General features: G+C 46.6%; 1 protein-coding gene across 5 annotated transcripts in view; it reads left to right on the plus strand.

The window, feature by feature from the left end:
- EPHA5 (EPH receptor A5) overlaps window positions 1-19,438 on the plus strand; it is a 187,145-nt gene extending 167,707 nt beyond the window's left edge. For 4 of the 5 annotated variants that reach the window (XM_086611754.1, XM_086611756.1, XM_086611755.1 and 1 more), the window contains 4 exons: window positions 1,550-1,699; window positions 6,312-6,505; window positions 10,153-10,308; window positions 19,333-19,438. In XM_086611754.1, the coding sequence (XP_086467880.1) occupies window positions 1,550-1,699; window positions 6,312-6,505; window positions 10,153-10,308; window positions 19,333-19,438 (606 nt within the window). Of the gene's footprint in view, window positions 1-1,549; window positions 1,700-6,311; window positions 6,506-10,152; window positions 10,309-14,689; window positions 14,907-19,332 lie in introns of those variants that run through there. The other variant, XM_086611752.1, reaches the window with a different exon arrangement.
- Window positions 19,439-19,772: the final 334 nt, after the last annotated feature.

Raw genomic sequence — 19,772 nt, forward strand, 5'->3', positions numbered from 1 at the left:
GTTTAATGGGGATTAGGGACGGTTGGACTCGATGATCTCTAAGGTCTTTTCCAACCTAGAAATCTATGAAATCTATGAAAACAGTGGTAAGCGTGTAATGCCCGTTGCAAATGATGCACATTGCCCTCAATGTTACCCTGTTGAGGGTAATTTCCCCCAGCTTGAGAAGGAGCTGCTCCAGCCTCAGCACTCTGCCCTTTTCCATCCTTGATCCATCCTTTCCATCCTTGATCCATCCTTTTAGGGCATCAGCCGACCCATCCCAGTGCGAGGCCACGTGGCCCCGGCGCTGCAGAGAGGGGGTGGGCAGGACCCATCCTCAGCAGCACAGGCTTGGAGAGAGCCTCCAATAGCCATGGCAGTGATTGGCATCCCTGGATGTGTCCTATTAGCCTGTTTTTCCAAAGGTATTGTTTTACGGGCGGTGGGAGCTCACTGGGTCACGTTCCCAGTTCTCACGGAGATCTGGGAAAGGCCTTTCAGCTCTTGGCAGTCACGGCCCTGCGACGAGACTCAGTGCACGGCTGGACCGGAGCCTCCCTGCGGGCTGGAGGGCTCTTGGCCAGCCCTGCAACGTGCTGCCATGTGCTAATTGGCACTGCTGAGAATCGGGCCTGTCACTTAAGGCATGCGCTGATAAGCCTGTGAATAAATAATTATTGGAAGAAGGGACTTTTCAAAATTTGATTTGAAAACGTGTTCCAAATTCTACCTTTTTCCAATAACAAACACTATTAGGAGGACATTCAGGAGACCTTCCAATATTTAGCTCAACACTGAGAGGAAGGGACTTTGTGGTAAAATATATTTTGATATAAATCAAGGGAGACAATTCTTTAAAACCAACGAGAGAAGTATTCCTTAGTCCAAATTCCCCTTTCCCTTCCTCTTCCTTCTCAGAGCTGGGCTGAAGTTTGATTTCCAAAACAGTAGAAAGGGGAAAAGGAAGCAGCAAAGCACATTTGACAGCTGCAGCATCATTTTCCGTCCCGCCGCAGAGGCCAGCAGGCTGGTCTTTGCACACACAGATTTCGGCGCCTGCTACACAGATCTTTCTCCAGGATTGGGACCTCATTTTAAAAAAAAAAAAAAAAAAAGGCAAGCAAGGAAAAAAAAAAGGCATTACTTCCACAGCAATTTGCATGAAGCCCTCGTTAGATCAAAGTCTTCCTTGGCTTCAGAGCTGTCTGTTCCTCCCCCGCTCGCTCTCAGAAACGGAGGAACTGTATTCCCCGACCAACCCCTGCAACATAATTGAGATGTTGATCCTATCCATGTCCCAGCATTCAAGCAGCATTCAAACAACAAACCTTCAGGACAGCCAATTAGTAGGCAGCCTACAAATGCTTATGGGCTGAGATAATGTGGAAAGGGGCCCCATGCTGTCAAACAGATTTACTTTAAAATTCGATGTCTCTTTCCAGAGAGAAAATAACATCCCTCCGTGCTCTAAGAAGTGCTGTTTCGTCCTTTTTTGTATGTTCTCTGCCCACCTCTGCAATCTGGTTTTGGGGATTTTTTTTTTTTTTTTTTTTCCTTTTCCTTCTAGGGAGGGAAGATCCCCATCCGATGGACAGCACCCGAAGCGATCGCCTTCCGCAAATTCACGTCGGCCAGCGACGTCTGGAGCTACGGCATCGTGATGTGGGAGGTGATGTCCTACGGCGAGAGGCCTTACTGGGAAATGACAAACCAAGACGTAAGCACGTGCGAGAGCTGCCGCGTGATGGGACTGTGCGGGCTCGGCGTTCGTTCTGCAGAGAGACAGGATGGGGACCAGAGGAGGAGAGCTGCTGTAAAAATGGCTTTGCTCCCCCACGCCGGACAAAAACCATCTTCCCGTTTGATGCTCTTTTTTAGCAGCAGCAGCAGCCCAGAACGGGCTGGAAATGTGTCTGCACAGAGGCAAGCCTGCTTTCCCCAGCAGACTGCTGGAGCTTCACTAATGCTGTTAGAGCTGGAGCCTGTCCCTCCTCTGCTTAATGACAAAGGTCTGCCAGGGGATAGATGCTGATAACTGGCAGCGTTTCAATCGTGCGCTCAAACCCCCGCTGCCATGTAAAGCAGAAACTCGAGGGAGTCATGGTAAGAGCTTTGTTTCCCTGTACAAAAGCTGGGTGATTTGATCTAGTGACAGCAGTCCAGAGAGCTGCGTCGCAGTTGCCCTTGAGTTGCTGATCTCGAGAGCATAGTTTTGCTCCTGTTGTGAGCATCTTGTAAGACTGTGCTAACGCAAGCTCCCACGGTTTGTACAGCACCCTTCGAGTTGTGACTCCTTGCTCTTGGGCTCCAGTGTCCCCCTGAGCCTCAGACTTCAAGGCCACCCTCCAAGGCATCTCCAAACAGGGAGATGCCTGGGGACACTGTCCCCTCCTGACTGCAGCCCTGACCCAGCCTGTGAAAGGATGTCTTGATCCTACTGCAAGGCTACCTCCTACCCTGGGCTCACTGTAAACATCTGTCCTTGCCTAAGGCTAAAAATATTTAAGCCTGGGGTTGCCAGATTTTCTAGGCCACTCCTTCCTCTTCACATCCCTGAAAACCATGACGTTTGGAGGATGCCAGCTAGGACACAAGGTGGGGGTCACCATGAGGCATGTGGGGCCACCAAAGCAGCTCTGCTATGCAGGGAAAAAACACACCAATCTGCGTGGTCATTCCTCATCCCTCCCACTTCATCTCTGCAGCCCTGCCGCCCACGGAGATGCCGCTGCAGGCTGGGCAAAGCAAGCAGGTCCTTGCTCCGCCGTGGGTTTCCTCTGCTCACAACACCTGATGTTTCATCCTTGTTTCTTTTCTGAGCAATGTCCTTGTCTGTGTGACTTTCTGCCGTTGCACTGGCTGAGCCTCCTGCTTCTCCTGTGTTTCGTCTGCGGGCCTCTGCCATCAGTGGATGTTACTACCTGTCACGCCGAGCTGCTGTCTCATCTCGCTTCGAGCCCAGGCGCAGAAATGAGCGGTACCTTTGAGGCAGTCACGCCATGCTTCTTGCCAGGGAGACGAACGCGTCGTTTGGCATGAATGCCCCGCCGCTTCTGCATTGCTGAGGCTGTCTCGTTTGCAGGGAGTTTGACAGAGCAGCATGTGTCCATGCAGGGATTTATCTGAATCAAATACAGAGACTTTCTTCCATAGCCTGTGCAGAGAATGCAGCAATTTGAGAGCCAAACTCTTTCGTTCACACCGAGTGCTGTAACTATCCTTAATGCTGATGCACTGGCACAGCACAGATGTTGTTCAGTAAATGCCAGGCTAAGATTCAGGCTGGTGCCAGTGAAGTAACATTCCGTGGTCAGGGGAGTCCCTTGTCTGGATCGTAACGCCATGAACATCCACACATTGCAAAGCTGTTCTGAAAAGCCCAAATGTCTCCGTGTGCTGAGGGGCACAGGGTGAATTTCACACTTGCCTGAGAAGAAGCAGAAAGCAGAGGATGAGTGAGGTGTTTATGAGCATCAGTTCCTGCGCAGGCTTTGCTTGCATTACCTCTCTGCCTATGTGCAGGTGGCAAGTGCCTGGATGCTGGTGGCCCAGGAAGCTTCATTCAGTGTTCTGGCATGTTCCTCATGCGATTTGTGCCTTCCTCCTTCATCTTCTGAAGGCCTCCCTCCTCTTCTTCTTTCCTCCCCTGCTTGTGTTGGCAGAGGAATTACTGGTGTTAGATACAGAGGCTTTCGTGCGGAGGACCAGGGGGCTCTGCTCACAAGAATTTCGGACTCCGTTGCGTGAGAGTTTCTTGTTGCATGGCTTGTAATTAAAGCACATAGTTTGCAAGCAGAGTCAGTGATGAGCAGAACTATTCTGGCCATGTTACATCTGGATTGCTTTAAAGGAGACGCAATACCGCAGGGCAGGCAGCGTTGTAACTGCAAAACCCCATGTTTTAAAGTCGTGCTGGTTTCTGGATGGCCTTCTGAAAACATGCTTCCACTCGGCCATGAGATAAGGCTTTGACGCAGGAATTGTTGAGAGGAATTTTGTGGCTTGGGTTACACAGGTTGCTAAGCTAAATGATCACAGTGGTTTCTTTTTAGTCTTCAGACTGATGGTTTTATGAAATCGCAGAGCTAAAAGTGTTGCCTTGGTTTACTGGAATAGACTATCCCAAATTGTCCTCTCCCAAACATTCAATTCAGTCACCCCACTCCATAAGTGAGTAGTGCTTGTCCAGAAGAGGAACAGGGACAAAAATGCCTCCTTATAGGTGCCAATTTTAGCTCTTCAAGACTTACAAAGCAGTACACACCAATGAATGGAACAGCAAATGTGCCTTTCTTATTTTCAAAGCATTGTGGTGGCTACAAGTGACTTGGGCTTTGTTGTTTCTTTCTTCTTCTCCTCTTATTGCCAGACTCCCAAGGCACCTTCAGACACAAGAGCGTATTTCAGCATCCTAGCTCCTTGCAGGATTCTGATATCGTTTACGTTGTATCACCAGAACGAATGACATCCTGTAAATTGAGTTAACGCTATTGATTGTGATGTTACTGCCAGGAATATCAAACATGCATAACCCCATTGCAGATGTAGTTCAGATATTCTGAGCTGGTGCCAGATGGTCTGCTCCTCGTCTTGCTACTATTTTCTTTGTGCTACAGCTGGAGGATAATCCGTTATTGTTATAAATACAGACATGGACACAGCAAATAACGTCCTTGTGGCTGTGCCACACTGAGGCTTTTAACAGGGCAGCTGCAAATTTGGTATCAGGGACCAGCTGAAAAGCATGATGTGAAGAACAGACAATGCAGATAGCATGGAGGAGGGGGCTGGTTTTTGATGCTGTGAGCAAAAGCCAGGCTGTAGAAGAGATTGCTTTGCAAGCACAGGTTGGGTGCAGAGCAGTGCAACTGCTCCACCGACAGATGAAATCTTAGATGGGTGCAAAAAGATCTGGTCTTGTGGGCCAGATCTTCAGATGTGCTCACTACCCTTGGAGAAGATTCCAAAGCCTCGCCTAACTTCTTCTCTACTATATGTCTCCTTAGGGAGTTCAAGGTTCCTGCCATTGCTGCTCAGCCAGCCTGGCTCATTCCTGGGACTCTTCCACTTGGCAAAAAGCCCTGTGGTGGAGGACAACTTGAAAGCGATCCATGGGGTCCTGAATTTCAGAGCCTTCTGAAACGCAACGCCAACCTGACGCAGCTCTTCCTGTACCGCTCGTGCAGGGACTAAAGGTTGAGAAAACGACTTCCATGCTAACCACGGAGCCTTCTTGTTAAATACAGGATGTTTTCAAATCAAGAGATGGTGCCTAGAATGAATGGCATCCGAGGCAGTCCTTGGAGTCCAACAGTGAGGCGCTGTGGTTTTCCACATGGCAAATAGCTGCTTCCAGCCCCTTTTGGTCAAGGAGTCTTGGGAGTAGAGGGTGTGAAGATAGGCTGCTGGGACTCTCTTGGCGCAGCCACAGACCCTTGTGGCTTGAAACACGAGCCATGTTCTCCTGAAAATTGTGATGGTTCTAAATAGGAGCTGCTAGGCTCGGAGCCCTGCTGTAAATCAGCCTCAAACTGGGGAAAACAAGTTGCTTTCTTCAATCCTGCTCTCATTTATTCATTTCTGCCTTTCAAGAGGGCAGGCAGCACATGTGCATGCCACTTGTTTTAGATATAGAACCATAGATGGTTTGTATTTGAAATCAGTGCAACAACCCTCCCCTGGTTTTAATTTACATACTCCTGGGCTGACATTTGAAATTCCTGGCAGAAATGTGGCCACACGAAGAAATGACTAGACCCAGACAGTATTGAATGATATATGAGATGGTTGTTCTGCCTCTGCCTAGAATCTATCCATCAATTAGCATTCAAAGTCTCTTTTGAAATACAGTCAGACTTTTATTACAGTAATACAAATTTGTGGTCTAGCACATGCCTTTTCATTTAAAAAGCAGCCAACATCTGAATAAACAAAATCACTGCACTCCAAGAAGATGCCAGAAAGCCCTGCAGGCTGCTTCCCTCGGGCTTAGGATAGGCTCCTGGAGTTTCCTGCAACATAACCTACAGACCTCAGCTGAGCTTTGAACAAGTGCAACCTGATGATCTGGCCCCTTCGTTGCAGCAGTGCCTTGGCTTTCCAGATTCATTTTGCAGTCACCAAAAATGAAGTTATTCAACCCGTCCCACAGAAAATATGAAATATAGTGGGGTTTACTGGGATTGGTTCTTATGTGCAGAGTTGAGGGGCGGTGGGACTTTTACGTGAGCATGTTGCTGGTCCCAGAGTTCTCTAAGTCAATTTTTTGGTTGGGAAAAAGGCGAGAGGAAGAAAAGCAACTCATCAGGCTCGTGTTTTGTCTCCCGTAGGTGATTAAAGCCGTGGAGGAAGGCTATCGCCTGCCAAGTCCCATGGACTGCCCTGCTGCTCTCTACCAGCTAATGCTCGACTGCTGGCAGAAGGACCGCAACAGCAGGCCCAAGTTTGACGAAATTGTCAGCATGTTGGACAAGCTCATCCGTAACCCAAGCAGCTTGAAGACGTTGGTTAATGCATCAAGCAGGTACAAACTCGGGCCAGAGCCATTTCTCAGGGCGAGATCCTTGTCTGAATACCTGCCCCTGGGGTTGAGTTGCCACTCGTTATTTAGCCTGCCCGCATACGTGGGTGGATGTTCCTCCAGCTTCATTATGTCCAGGCGAGGTTTCCCAAATCAACTCTTTCTGTCGAAATTGGCAGGCAGGTGAGCACTTCAGTTACTCTATAAATGCAGGGCTGCTGCCACAAAGAAAATTACTGTGGCCTGTTTTTCAGAAACGGGAGTTTCAGCAGTATTTATAGGTCTATGATAAAGCTACCTGTGCTCTACCCCAAGGTTAGAGAGGGCAAGAGTTGAGTGCATGGAGCAGACAGGGAATGCTGCTCAAATTACCTGCCTGTTGACTTTATCTTGGTAATAGGAATGAAGAACGTCTCTTGGGGAAACTCTTAGCATGTGCAAAGCTCACAGATGTCCCAAGTGCCTCCTCCCACAAGTATTCCTAGGCGTGCTAGCTGCCACTGCCACTTCTGACATCCTTGGTAATCACGAGAGGATCTCTGTGGTTCCCAAAGAGCTGTACACAAACCATTTGCTAAAACCACATTAAGTGAATAGAGCAGCCGGTGTGCAATTAAACGTGAATCTGAATAGCTGCACAGCTACAAGTAAGGTAAATACAGTCAAGAAATAAAGCTGCACTTGAGAAAAAAGAGATAAATATTTTTTAGTGAGTTTTAGTATCGGAGTCTCCACCATACTGGAGTCTTGGAGAGGCTTTTTCTTTTTTTCGCTGTAAGCACACAAGCATTACTTCTGAGCTATCTGTGTTGCTAATCACTCGGTCCCTTGCAAGGTCATGAAGGAGTGATGTGTATAAATCATCGCTGCTGCACTGATAGCAGCGGAGTTCCCCTGATTAACACTGGAAGAGGCCCTTCAGAAAAGCTTAGTCTCATAGGAGGAATAAAAAGAAATGTCGTTTTCCTTGGACAGGAATAAGAGGGATATAAGATCATAGAATCATAGAATGGTTTGGGTTGGAAGGGACCTCAAAGATCATCTAGTTCCAACCCCCCTGCCATGGGCAGGGACACCCTCCACTACACCAGGTTGCCCAAAGCCTCATCCAACCTGGCCTTGAACACTTCCAGGGATGGGGCATCTACAACTTCTCTGGGCAACCTGTGCCAGTGCCTCACCACCCTCAGAGTGAAAAATTTCTTCCTTATATCTAATCTAAATCTGCCCTCTTTCAGTTTAAAGCCATTGTCCCTTGTCCTGTCACTACAGGCCCTTGTAAAAAGTCCCTCTCCAGCTTTCCTGTAGGCCTCCTTTAAGTACTGGAAGGCTGCAATAAGATCACCCCGGAGCCTTCTCTTCTCCAGGCTGAACAGCCCCAACTCTCTCAGCCTGTCTCCATAGCAGAGGTGCTCCAGCCCTCAGATCATCTTCATGGCCTCCTCTGGACCCGCTCCAGCAGCTCCGTGTCCTTCTTGTGTTGGGGTCTCCAGAGCTCAAAGATGAGGTTAGATTGGTGTGGACCAAAGCAGATGTACTGTTTTGAGCTTAGACCCATCTGTCTCTGCACCTTCCACGTGAGTCTTACACAGCTGCAGGTGGCCCTGGACCTCCCTGCCTGCTGCAGCCGGACCTCACATCCCCATGCTGGCATGTCCTCACACGTGGCATCTCATGCACTGGAAGAGAAGAAACATAAAATCTCAGTTAATTTTTAAATACAAGCTAGATCCGATTCCTTGGGCTATTTTACATGCATCGTTTACCATCTGAAGAAGAAATTGCTCTTATTAGCAATTGGATGTAATGTCAGTCCCAGCAAACCTGCAGGAAAAGGTTTATGACAGCATAAAATATGTCACGTTTCTCTTTTCTTTTCAGTTCAGTCATTTTCCAGGCCTGTTATGTGGTGGTTCATGCACTCTTTTATACCAAACTGTTATACCAGAAAAGAGGAAAACAGGCAGCAAACCCTTTCCTTGAGCTGCTAAGCACTTTGCTGATGTTTTATTCCATGAACAGGTTCATGCAATTCCAAAGGCCTCCTTTTCAGAGCTGCTGCGGGTGTCTTCCCTGTGGATGGAGCACCTGAACAGCCAGGCTTTGGGACTGTGTTTCTACAATCATGGATTGCCATGCCCAGACCATAGTAATTTCAAATGAATCATAATTTCAACATACAGCAGCTGTGTAAAGGATTTTTTTATATATGTAATGTATTCTTTATGGAAATTCTCATTAATGCAAATAAGGGAGGAAGTCACTCTCAACATTACAGCGTGTGCATATCAGTAGGTACCTCCTGACATTAGTGATGAAAATCCACTTCTCGTTATGATTACTTAGGAGTTTTGAATTCCTCATGTGTATAAAATGTTATGGGAAGCCATTATGTTCTCGGTACTGCAAGTATTCACATTTTATTGGACCCTTCAGCATTGCTATTAAATAAACAAATAATACTAATGTGCTCATAAAATATATGAAGATTCCTGAAGTGCTATAATAATATAATATCCCAGCTCTCCTTCCAGTTGAAAGTCTTTTAAGTGTAATTCTCACCGTCAGAGGCTGACCCAGAAAACGTTTTTCTACCTTTGGGTAATAATCTTTATGCAAGGCTTCTGTTAGCTGTATGTCCTGGTTTACAAAGCAGGGGACAAATCTAGTTCCTTTCATGGCTGACCTTGGACCCCTTTGCTCTCTGCGCATCATTAGTGGGGTGGTGGCCCCGTACGTGGCACGGGTGGCTTGTGCCAGGTACTGTATCGGTGTTTCTGCCGCGGGGAAGGGTTATTAGAATCATAGAATCATAGAATGGTTAGGGCTGGAAGGGACCTACAAAGGCCATCTAGTCCAATCCCCCTGCAAGGAACAGGGATATCTCCAACTAGATCAGGTTGCTCAGGGCCTCGTCCAACCTGGCCTTGAACGTCTCCAGGGATGGAGCATCCACCACCTCTCTGGGCAACCTGTTCCAGTGTTCTACAACTCTCGAATGCCTGAATTGCTTCTTCCGTGCGTGGCATAACCGAGCAGGTAGCGATTGCTGCGGCGAGGTCTTGAGCGAGGGTCTGCCTCTGGTTTCAGGGCTGGAGCGTGGCTGGAGCATTGCTGCTCTCTGCAGGGCTCGCCGGATGGATGCTGCCCGCATCCGAAATCCCCGCCCGGCTCTGCGGGAGCAGCCCCCGAAGTGTTAACGGCAGCCTGCCGTTGATGGCCGCTGCTGGGAAATGTCATTTGGGTTTCAGCTGCCAGGCTCTGGGCTGTCTTAAGTTAATTATGAGCTTTAAAGGAGGAGGGGGAAAACAGAGCGGGAGGAGTGGAACCAAAGACTGAAGTAAGACTGATCGGAGGAGCCTCTTTGTGGGCAAGAGGTAATGGGGGTGGATGCTAGTCCTCTCCTCCTCTTTCTGCTTGCAGTGAGGGCCAGAGATGGCAGGAGCTTACTCGAAAGTGGGTGAAGTTCCAGATGAAGCGGTATGTTTGATACGTTGCACATCAAGCCTGCTGGGAGGATTTAGGCTGCAGCAATCACTGAAAATACGACGAGAGAATCGTCCTTCCATATAAAAATGCGAGCAACTGAGTCGCGTTGGGTACATCTCGATACTGATTCTGTTTGCTTCTCTGTTTTTGCTTGTCTTTAGAGTATCAAATCTGTTGGTAGAGCACAGTCCAGTCGGGAGTGGTGCCTACAGGTCAGTGGGTGAGTGGCTGGAAGCCATCAAAATGGGCCGGTACACGGAGATCTTCATGGAGAATGGATACAGTTCGATGGATGCTGTGGCTCAAGTGACCCTAGAGTGAGTAGTACCCAGATCATTTTCACCTCATTTGTTGGAATTGCAGAGGAGGGGAAGACAAACCATTCAAAAATATGTAGGGATGAGGCTGCAGGACGGGAAACCATTACCCTTTGTTTGCAGTCAGCAGTTTCTCTTTTAGCATCTGTATTGATGACAACAAGTGCAGGCACGACTAAAACCTGCGGTCACTACACTGGCAGCCAGTACTTTGGCTTCTTTACTCACAGGCATTAGTGCTTGAGTTTGAACAATTGCCAGGCTGTCCTCTCGACGTAAGAGCAGTTAATTATCTGGGGTTAACGATAAATAAAAAACCCACTGTACTAGTAAATGTATAGGAGCTAGAGTCCCCGCTCAAGCATGCTGGCTTTACACTGGATTAGCTGGTTTCACAGTTCATCTGGACATAACCAAGTGGGCAGTCAAGCCTGGTAAGACGTGGAAATGGTATTCAACATGAACAAAAATAAGCATAGATACAGCCGATGCCAACAGAAGAGCATCAGCAAACCCACAGCTTGAGGTGACAGGCTCCTTGGCTGACACTCTTCCTTAGAATCATAGAATCACAGAATGGTTTGGGATGGAAGGGACCTCAAAGATCATCTAGTTCCAACCCCCCTGCCATGGGCAGGGAAACCCTCCACTACACCAGGTTGCCCAAAGCCTCATCCAACCTGGCCTTCAACACTTCCAGGGATGGGGCAGCCACAGCTTCTCTGGGCAACCTGTTCCACTGCCTCACCATCCTCTGAGTGAAAAATTTCTTCCTTATATCTAATTTAAATCTGCCCTCTTTCAGTTTAAAGCCATTGCCCCTTGTCCTATCACTACATGCCCTTGTAAAAAGTCCCTCTCCAGCTTTCCTGTAGGCCTCCTTTAGGTACTGGCAGGCTGCAATAAGATCACCCCGGAGCCTTCTCTTCTCCAGGCTGAACAGCCCCAACTCTCTCAGCCTGTCTTCATAGCAGAGGTGCTCCAGCCCTCAGATCATCTTTGTGGCCTCCTCTGGACCTGTTCCAGCAGCTCCATGTCCTTCTTGTGTTGAGGATTCCAGAGCTGAACACAGTATTCCAGGTGGGGTCTCAGGAGAGCAGAGCAGAGGGGCAGAATCACCTCCCTACACCTGCTGGCCACACTGCTTTGGATGCAGCCCATTCCTTCTGAATGTGCCCTTGGTTTTTGCACGTGGGTATGACTGCAGCTGGGGCGACAGCACTCAGGTGACTTGGTAAATGCTTCGAGGGTACTGATTTGTTATGCTCCACCTTTAATTGCCTGCCTTGCTTGTCTAATTATGTCTGTACTCTCCTCCTGCTGCTTACTCAAACTCGCCCCAAAGCCTGCCTTTCCAACTGGGTTAATTTGAGCTTAGTTTACTGCAGGAGTTAATGCAGAATGGGAAGGATTATACTGGAGAAGGTTGTGGCTCCTCTGACCACATGCAGATTGCCAGGGCACATACAGAATTGGTGCCAAGCATTAGGAATAAAACAAGAAACATCCCCACTCCTCACAGAACCACAGCGTTTCTCCTGTTGGCCACAGGGCTTGCTGTGGAGCTCACCGCACAGGGTAGGAGGTCCTTTGCACATGATGCAGGTTGGTGACATCTCCAGGGAGTTCAGTTTCATGTAGCAAGCATGGAGGGACTGCAAGAGCGTATCTGCTGTCACTCCGATTTTATTTGCTCCATTCACATCATCAAATCCCTTACACCCGGACTTATCCAGTCTATCTTCAGGCATTCATGTGAAAATCCTGAGCTAGGGATTAAATCTTCTCCAGTGACTGTCTAGGGAGTCAGAGTGCATGGTTTAATGGGGATTAGGGATGGTTGGACTCGATGATCTCTAAGGTCTTTTCCAACCTAGAAATCTATGAATCTATGAATCTAGCTCTTTTTTTTGGGTGCCTGAGACTCTTACATGCAGTTTCCCAGCCTAGTCCAGCAATTACGTGCCGTGTTACTTTGGCTTTTGAGGACTCCACGGTCCCTTACCTACTCATCTGATATGGCAGTGCCCAGAAACACCAGGCTTCGGGGCTCCATTTAGACTGGTGATCTACAAACGTTGGCCAAGGAAGAGGTCCATCCCCAGCGTGGTCAGAGTCCACATGGCAGAAAGACCTAGCCAGAGGGTGAGTGGGAAGTGGAAGGATAGGATGAGACAGTAATTTAAGAGCAAATGAAAACGTTGAAGCGTTTGCCTCTACTGTGCCACCTCAGTCTTACAATCAGAGCAAGTTCTGGTAGAAAATGCAGATAGTCTAAAACATACCATAGACTTGTTGCTTTTTGGCTGAATTAGTCATATCAGAGAAGCAAATTAGGTTGAACAAAAGCTTCCAGTTTGTTCCTCTTTAGAATTTTATGCAATTTCAAGAGCTCTAGAAGAAATCCTCAGAAGTGAAATGCTTTTCGCTTCAGAAAAAGTCAGAGAAAATGTTGAGTTCAAGCCTAAATGAATGGTCATTTTTGATAGCCAATTAGAAGTTCACTTACGTAGCTTTAAACAGTCTTAGCATCCCTCTGTGCTGACACAGTCTTAGTGTCCCATCCCGCTAACAAAACTATTCCTAACCTCCCATTTTCTTGAGTGGAAATTATCTCCTTGAAATTATCTCCTTCATTTGACTTAAAAATTTGAATACTTCCCTATATTTACTCTTTAGTATTCCAGAAATTTCAAAAGTATCCCCCAAAATCTTTTCGGACTACCCAAAAAGTACTTCCAAATGCTTTTTCCAATTGGCAGTGAACCAAGAAATCCATTGTCTCTACAGTTCTAGCCAGAAAGGTAAGTTGGTTTAAAAGTCTCTGAATAAGATTATAGCTGCCAGAGATGACCTGACCCTCACCAGCTGCAAACTGCCACTAAGGCCCCCTCCACCAGGTCCCAGTGTGTTCTCTATAGCACAAATGTCATCCTGCTCTGGTCCTTTACTGGCCCCAGTGGAGACAACATGTCTGAGCTGCTCAGCTTCAGCTTTCTTCTGGACTTTCACAGCAGTGCAGAGGAGCTGATGCCTGCGAGCCTGAGGGAGCTTCTGGGTTTTATTTGGGTTTGGGAGACATTTCATGAATCCATCTTGCATTTTGGTTTAAACTGAAAAAAGATTGAAACTAACTCCAACAAGTTAGTTATCCATGCTAGCAAGTAAATTCCACCCCCAGCTGCCTTGGTCAGAGATGAGTCAGGCTTGGTTCTTGAACAATTCAGCCCACGTATCTTTGCGTTGCAGTGATGGCTTAGCAAGAAGGCTTGACCCCACTTGGGTCTATTTTTGGTGAAAACCAAAATATTTTGTGGAAGATTCATTAAAAAGCCAACCAATCATCAAAATCAAGATTTATCTTATCCCTCTCAGCTATAGTAAAAAAAGAAAAGAGACCAGATTCTCAGCTGTTAAAAAATGAGAAACCATCATAGTGGTTTAAGAGGAAAGGTGTCCCGTGTTGAAGACCCAAACCTCATGCTCAGGCTGATGTAAACTGGCAGATTGCCCTTAAAATCAACAAAGAAAGGGAGAGAAATGGCTCCTGGGTGCGTTTACCTGAGACTCTCATGGGTTCTCCAGAAAATAAACATCGGAACGAGCAAAGTTCTTTAAAGGTTAATATAGTGGGGGTTTTGGTTTTCTGGAGGTTTTCACTTTTTTTTTCTCCCCATAAAAGGGAACAACAAAACATTTTGTACTCTGCAAAGGAGAATTCAGGTTAAATGTTCCTTGTCATTTTTAATAGAGGCAACTGTTCAGTATATTCCAGAGCTGGGACTTGGGGGGATCAGGTGAAAAGATGATCTGAACATCAGAAAGTACCTTGCTTTCCCCAAATGACATAAGTAAAACATTCTTTACAATTTAAGAGGTTGCCTTCAAATACCATCCAAAATGATCTTCCGCAAACTGCGTAGGAGGCAGATGTAAAAATTAGGTGGAGAAAGGGGAACTGGATAATGCTGCCAGAAAAGGCAGGAAAAAAAAAGCTTATGAGTGTAAAGAATTCCTAAAATCTACTTTAAAAAAATTACTAGTGCTGTAGGAAGGATTGGCCATAACGCTGACGGGACTGGTGACTGTAGGCGCCCAGCTTGTGGCCTCTTTACAGGACCTGGTTGAGATGGTAGATGTTCAGCATTTTTTTAAAATCTCCCCCACTGGCATGCAAAGCAAAATCCTGATTGCTGCCCTGCTTCTTTCAAACTGATGACTTGATGCATTTATTCCAGAAAAGAGTAGTATTAGTGACAAATTTCTGAAAGCATTATAAAGCTAAAAGTGGTGAATAATCGCCCCAAGTCCTGAGCTCTGCCTGCTTAAGCAAAGACCTGAAAATGTGTGTGTTCAAACAAAGAGTGATTTCTACATTTAGCTCTAATTCTTGCAAAGGGACGAATCACCTTGTGAAAAGTGGAGCCTCACCCTCCACCCCTTCTTTCCAACTGGATATCAGACTTGAAGGCAACCTTTCCAGTGGACCAGACCTGCTCTTTAAACTTCTGGACCACCTAGTGACTTTGAGTGTGTCTGGAGCTCTTTCAATCCACTGCAAGAATAACTTTACCAGGACAATACTCAAGAATAGATAGATCCATGACATGAGTTTCAGTCTGATCCTTGACTGGACCAATTACTAACCATGTGGACTACATACTTCCACCTTTTGAAAGATCTGTACTCACTGAATCTCAGGACACCCTGTTGTTTGTTATTAGATGAAGAGCTCTGAATATTTGTAATAATATGTGCTGTGTTGCTTTGCATTGTATATTTTTTTTTCCTTCTAAAATAAAATAAATTATTTATTAAAAGTTATACTGGATGAAGAGCGTTTAAGAGTTCACCTGCTCTAGATGCTTATTCTTAACCTGAAATTTCAGTCCTGAGATTGTGATACTATGTCTGCTTCTGAACAAACCAATTCTTATCTCTTAATCAAGTAGGACGGGAATAACGAATAAGAGCAGATGAACTCTTAAAAAAAAATTATTCTTTTTTAAAGTCCTCGTTTCATGCAAAAGTCCCTAGCAAGTGGATTCCTCTCTCTTTAGCATCTTCTGAAGGTCTTTGAGGTTATTCTTCTTTCCCCTCATGCAGACTGATGAGGGGAAACTCGTCAAACTAACTCCGTGAGTAGTCCCAGTCTGCACGGGCAATGTAGAGTTACACCACGTGAAGAAGAGTGGTGATATCTGGCCTGGATGGGAGTTGAAATACAAAATGTCTGTGGCAGGTTGATGGCTGCCGGCCACGGAGATCTTTGAGGAACCTTTTGCTTGTATGACTAACTGGCTGGTGAGGGGGGGTTGTATTTTATGTGGCAATCCAGTCCTAGTCTACACTGTGTTTGACAAACTGGTCCCTGGTGTGTAAGTAGTTCTGTTTGTAAATAAAATGTTTTAACTATATTTCTTACAACGTGGAGACCGTGAATTCAACCCTTGCAAGTGGAGGATATTGCAGGGAAGGGGACACCGTTGTCGTCTCTGTCACATTGCAGCTGGACTTTTGTGCAAAGGTGGTGGTAGGAGATCAGCGTGCGTGCAGCTGCATGCAGCCTGTTTGGGATGAGCCGACACCAATTTTCCCCTTTATAGCCTTGACTTTTTGGTCAACTTAGGTTGGCCTTTTAGTACTGCGTTGGCAAGTGATTCCAATTCCTGACTGTTTCCATTTTCAACCCTATGCCAATGAAAAAAAGAAGTGAAAAGGAGAGACTTCTCCCTGAAACAAGAATAAAAGTTGTCTCGTTGCTGGTGGGGGTCAAGCATTTCGAAGCAGGGAGACCTCACAGCACACCAGTATCTCTACGGCCTCGGGGAGCACCCGTGCCGCCGCTGCAGCAGCGCACACGAAACCCAACGCCGAGGGTCGGGCCACTCGCACGGCACGGTGCAGCCTGGATCCTGATCACAAGTGTCGTTTGACTCGGGTCTTAGTTATGCCTTTTCTTGCAGGGAATTGCACGTTTTTATTGCAACGCCCCAGTAGATACCCACACACATCTCCTCTGCGGAGCCGAGCCCAGTATAATTACCAGTTGGCTGCGGTAACGTGAGCCAGGCAGCTCTGGACTGGAGCTTGAGAACAGTTGTTTTGCAGCCCTTTGGCACAGAATTTGATTTTTTTTTGTCCCCAAACCAGCTGGTTTGCACACTCAATTTTGTTTAAAATTGGCTTCTGCCTTGCGCCGCTTGAAGTCCTTCAGCGCTGGATGCAGGGGAAGGTGCAACGTGCTGTGAGTCACGCTTGAAAAACGGGAATTAAAGCTCCTGCGTTCTCTAGGCGGTTTTTGGAAAGTTTTCTTGCCAACTTTGTAATGCTTTTGAATAAAGCTTTTGATTTTATACTAGATGAGCATCTGGCTCAGGAGCTGTTGTCTTCTGGTCCGTCTTTGTGGAGGTGAAAGACCCCACGGTAGGTTTTTTTCCCCCTCTCTGAGGAGTCGTCATGCTTTTGGCCGGTGGCTTCGCGTTCGAGAGGATTTGATATTCAAAAAAAGTAAACTGGAGCCCCTGGTGAGCAGCTAATGGATTGAAACCAGAAACTCCTTTTTCTTATTTCTCTCTTGTAAATCAATGAGGTGCTCCTCAAGGATATTGAGTTAAGGGGATACTATGAGGGGAAAAAAAGCTGTGTAGTGAGTAGGGGGTTTTTTATTAGACTGATGGAGCTGCGTGTGAAACGCCAAGATGTACATGCCTTTCTCATAGTTTCAGGCTATTTTTTTTTCTGCATGACATGCAAGAGTATCAGAAATGATACATCTGTGAAATATGTGGTGCTGGATTTTCAAAATAGCTCAGCTTGCACTTTGGATACCTGGGGAAAAAAAAAAAAAAAGCTGAATTTTCAAAAAGTGCCAGCAAAGCAGCACTCAGCAGGGGGAAGACGGATGTTGTCTCTTTTAAAAATCAGGTCCTATACTGAGTTGGTTTTTGTTTGTTTTTTTTTTTTATCTTTGGTGTGAACTTCCAACTGTGCTGTGTACATAAAATAAATTGCATGTAACAATAGCATTACTACATTTTCCTTCGTTATTAAGATGGCTTGCTGAACTAGTTTCACAATTCAGTGGAGGCAGAAATGAAAGCATGTCCCCCTGAGATGGTAGACACCTTTTGCAGATGCTGCAGCCTTTTCTCTGCCAGGTAAGGAGCGTTGCTGATGTGTCTCATTGACCTCCCTTGCTCCATGCTCCTTACATTGTGATTTCCCCTATGCATCGGCGAGATGCATCGCTGAAAAAGTGTACGATAATGACACAAAGTGTTTAGCCTGGAGCAGAAAATCTGGTATTTTCCAAATCAAAAGGCTGAAAGCGTGACAATCCTTGGAGAACAACAGATCTAGCTTTTGGCTCCAACCAGCTTATGTGTTAACATATAAACCTTCACTCGGGATTGCTTTTTATTGAAAGCAACGTTCATCTGTGTGATTTTCAGACATGGATGGTTGGTTGTATTCACAAAGGAGTCTCTGTCCAGAACGTGAAGCTGCTTAGAGAGAGGTACACCTCCATGGGTAGCTCCCACAACGTTACATGGAAGTGTTTTGGTGGTCGTTGCATGTGTTCGTCTGTGGTCCAGCGTACAGCCATGCTGTGAGCTGTAGGCCAGGTTTGCAATATGTCTTAGGTGATGGTTGGGGTCCTGGGTGTCTCTGGCGATCCCCAGCCCTTGCACGCACCAGCCCTGCCAGTGTGGTTTCCAGAAACCACCTACATGTTTGAGGAGGTCATGTCCTACTGGCTGTCGATGGCGAGCTTTCTCCTGAAAGACTTGTGCACAGGGTGTCAGCAGCTCTGGGATTCACACGTGTGTTTGCAAAACTTAGAGCCCTGCTTTGGAAACGTCCTTTATTCAGCCCAGCCTGGAGGTAGAAAGCAAGAGGCTGATATTTCTTTAGTGGAAGTCTTCAGACAAAACACCAATCTCCTTCAAGTCGAACTGCTTCTCTTAACAGTCTCTGTGTCTTGTCTTGGAAACACAGATGCGCCTGTCTTGATGTTTCTTCCAAGCTTTTTTACCTACAGTCTCTTTGTTAATACTTTTCCCCCTAGAAAGAAGTCCCTGCAATAATACTCTGCCGTAACTCATGGCCTCACCTGGCTTTAGATGTGTCATTGAATTCGATCGCCGAAGGTCCTGCTGTAGTCTCTCCAGGGGGTGACTTGTCCCTTTCCTGTCTTTCAATGAGATAAATTGTCCCCTGGAGGTGCCTCTTTCACACCATCAACATGAACCTTGGTGATTACCTTCATCTATACACCTAAATTTTAGAAGGCTGAGCTTCTGAGTAAACAAACTTTCCTCCTACTCCTACATTTCAGATAAACTACTTCATTTTGCAGCTTTCCTGTAACAGAGAGACTCAACACAAATGCTTGTAGAAATCACAAACAAAACAAAAAAATATCAAACTTGAGTTTACAGGAAGATTTGCAAAGGCCCAGAGGGAAGTTGCGTTGCCGTTAGTGTTGACTTTAGGGGTCATCGGGGTGGTGGCCATGCTTGAGGCTTGTGCCATTCAGCTCTTGGTAGGAGCTGGCTCTAGGATTGCAGTTTGTGTATCTTTGGCTTTGCCTAGTCCGAAGAGGAAGGAAGCGCGGATTGACCTCACTCCTCGCTGCTTGTATCAGAGCTCAAATACCAGCCTCTCCCAGGAGAAGAGGAAACTGCAACACAGGTCTTACATGGCTTTTCTCTTGGAAGTAGGACTTTTCACATCTAGCAGAGTCCTTGGCCAAAGCTAATGCTGACATTTTGCTGTCCACCTTTTCTCCTTGGCCAGCAAGGTGATCTCGGACAAATCACGTCACCTCTCTGAGATGCTGTCAGCCTTTAAAAAATTTTTAAAATGGGGAAAATTAAACTTGCCCACTACACTTGGCTTCGGGAGCCACCAATGGTAAAAGGTAGGCGCTGGCAGCAGCATTGGCGCGTGCGGCGCGTGGTGCGCGCGGCGGCGTGTGCCTGAGTGGTCCCTGGAACCAACGTCTCCTTTCTCCCACAGGGATTTGAGGCGGCTGGGAGTGACACTTGTTGGTCACCAGAAGAAGATAATGAACAGCCTTCAAGAGATGAAGGTCCAGTTGGTGAATGGGATGGTGCCGTTGTAACTCGGTTTTAAAGTCGCTTCCTCAAGTGGGTCGGTCCTGCACTTTGTACACTAGCCCCGAGATTTATTTTGACTAAAAAAAAAAAAAAAAAAAAGAAAAGATAAAAAGGGAAATTCAGTGACTTCTAGAACTGAAGGACGTTGGCCTCTGCCGCAGTGTTTCTAAAGCAGTGTCTGACTGAAGTTTTCCTTTCTTCCCGTTTGTGTCCTCATTTTCATGAAGTAAATGTAAGATGCATGGAACATGGAAACAAATCTGCTGTACGTGAGGTTAACCCGTCTCTTAAGCTTCAGCAACAAGGACAACAAGCCTTCCCACCACACGTTGTCTGTAC

This window comes from Tauraco erythrolophus, chromosome 5, assembly GCF_009769465.1.
Source record: "Tauraco erythrolophus isolate bTauEry1 chromosome 5, bTauEry1.pri, whole genome shotgun sequence".
NCBI classification, from domain to species: Eukaryota; Metazoa; Chordata; class Aves; order Musophagiformes; family Musophagidae; genus Tauraco; species Tauraco erythrolophus.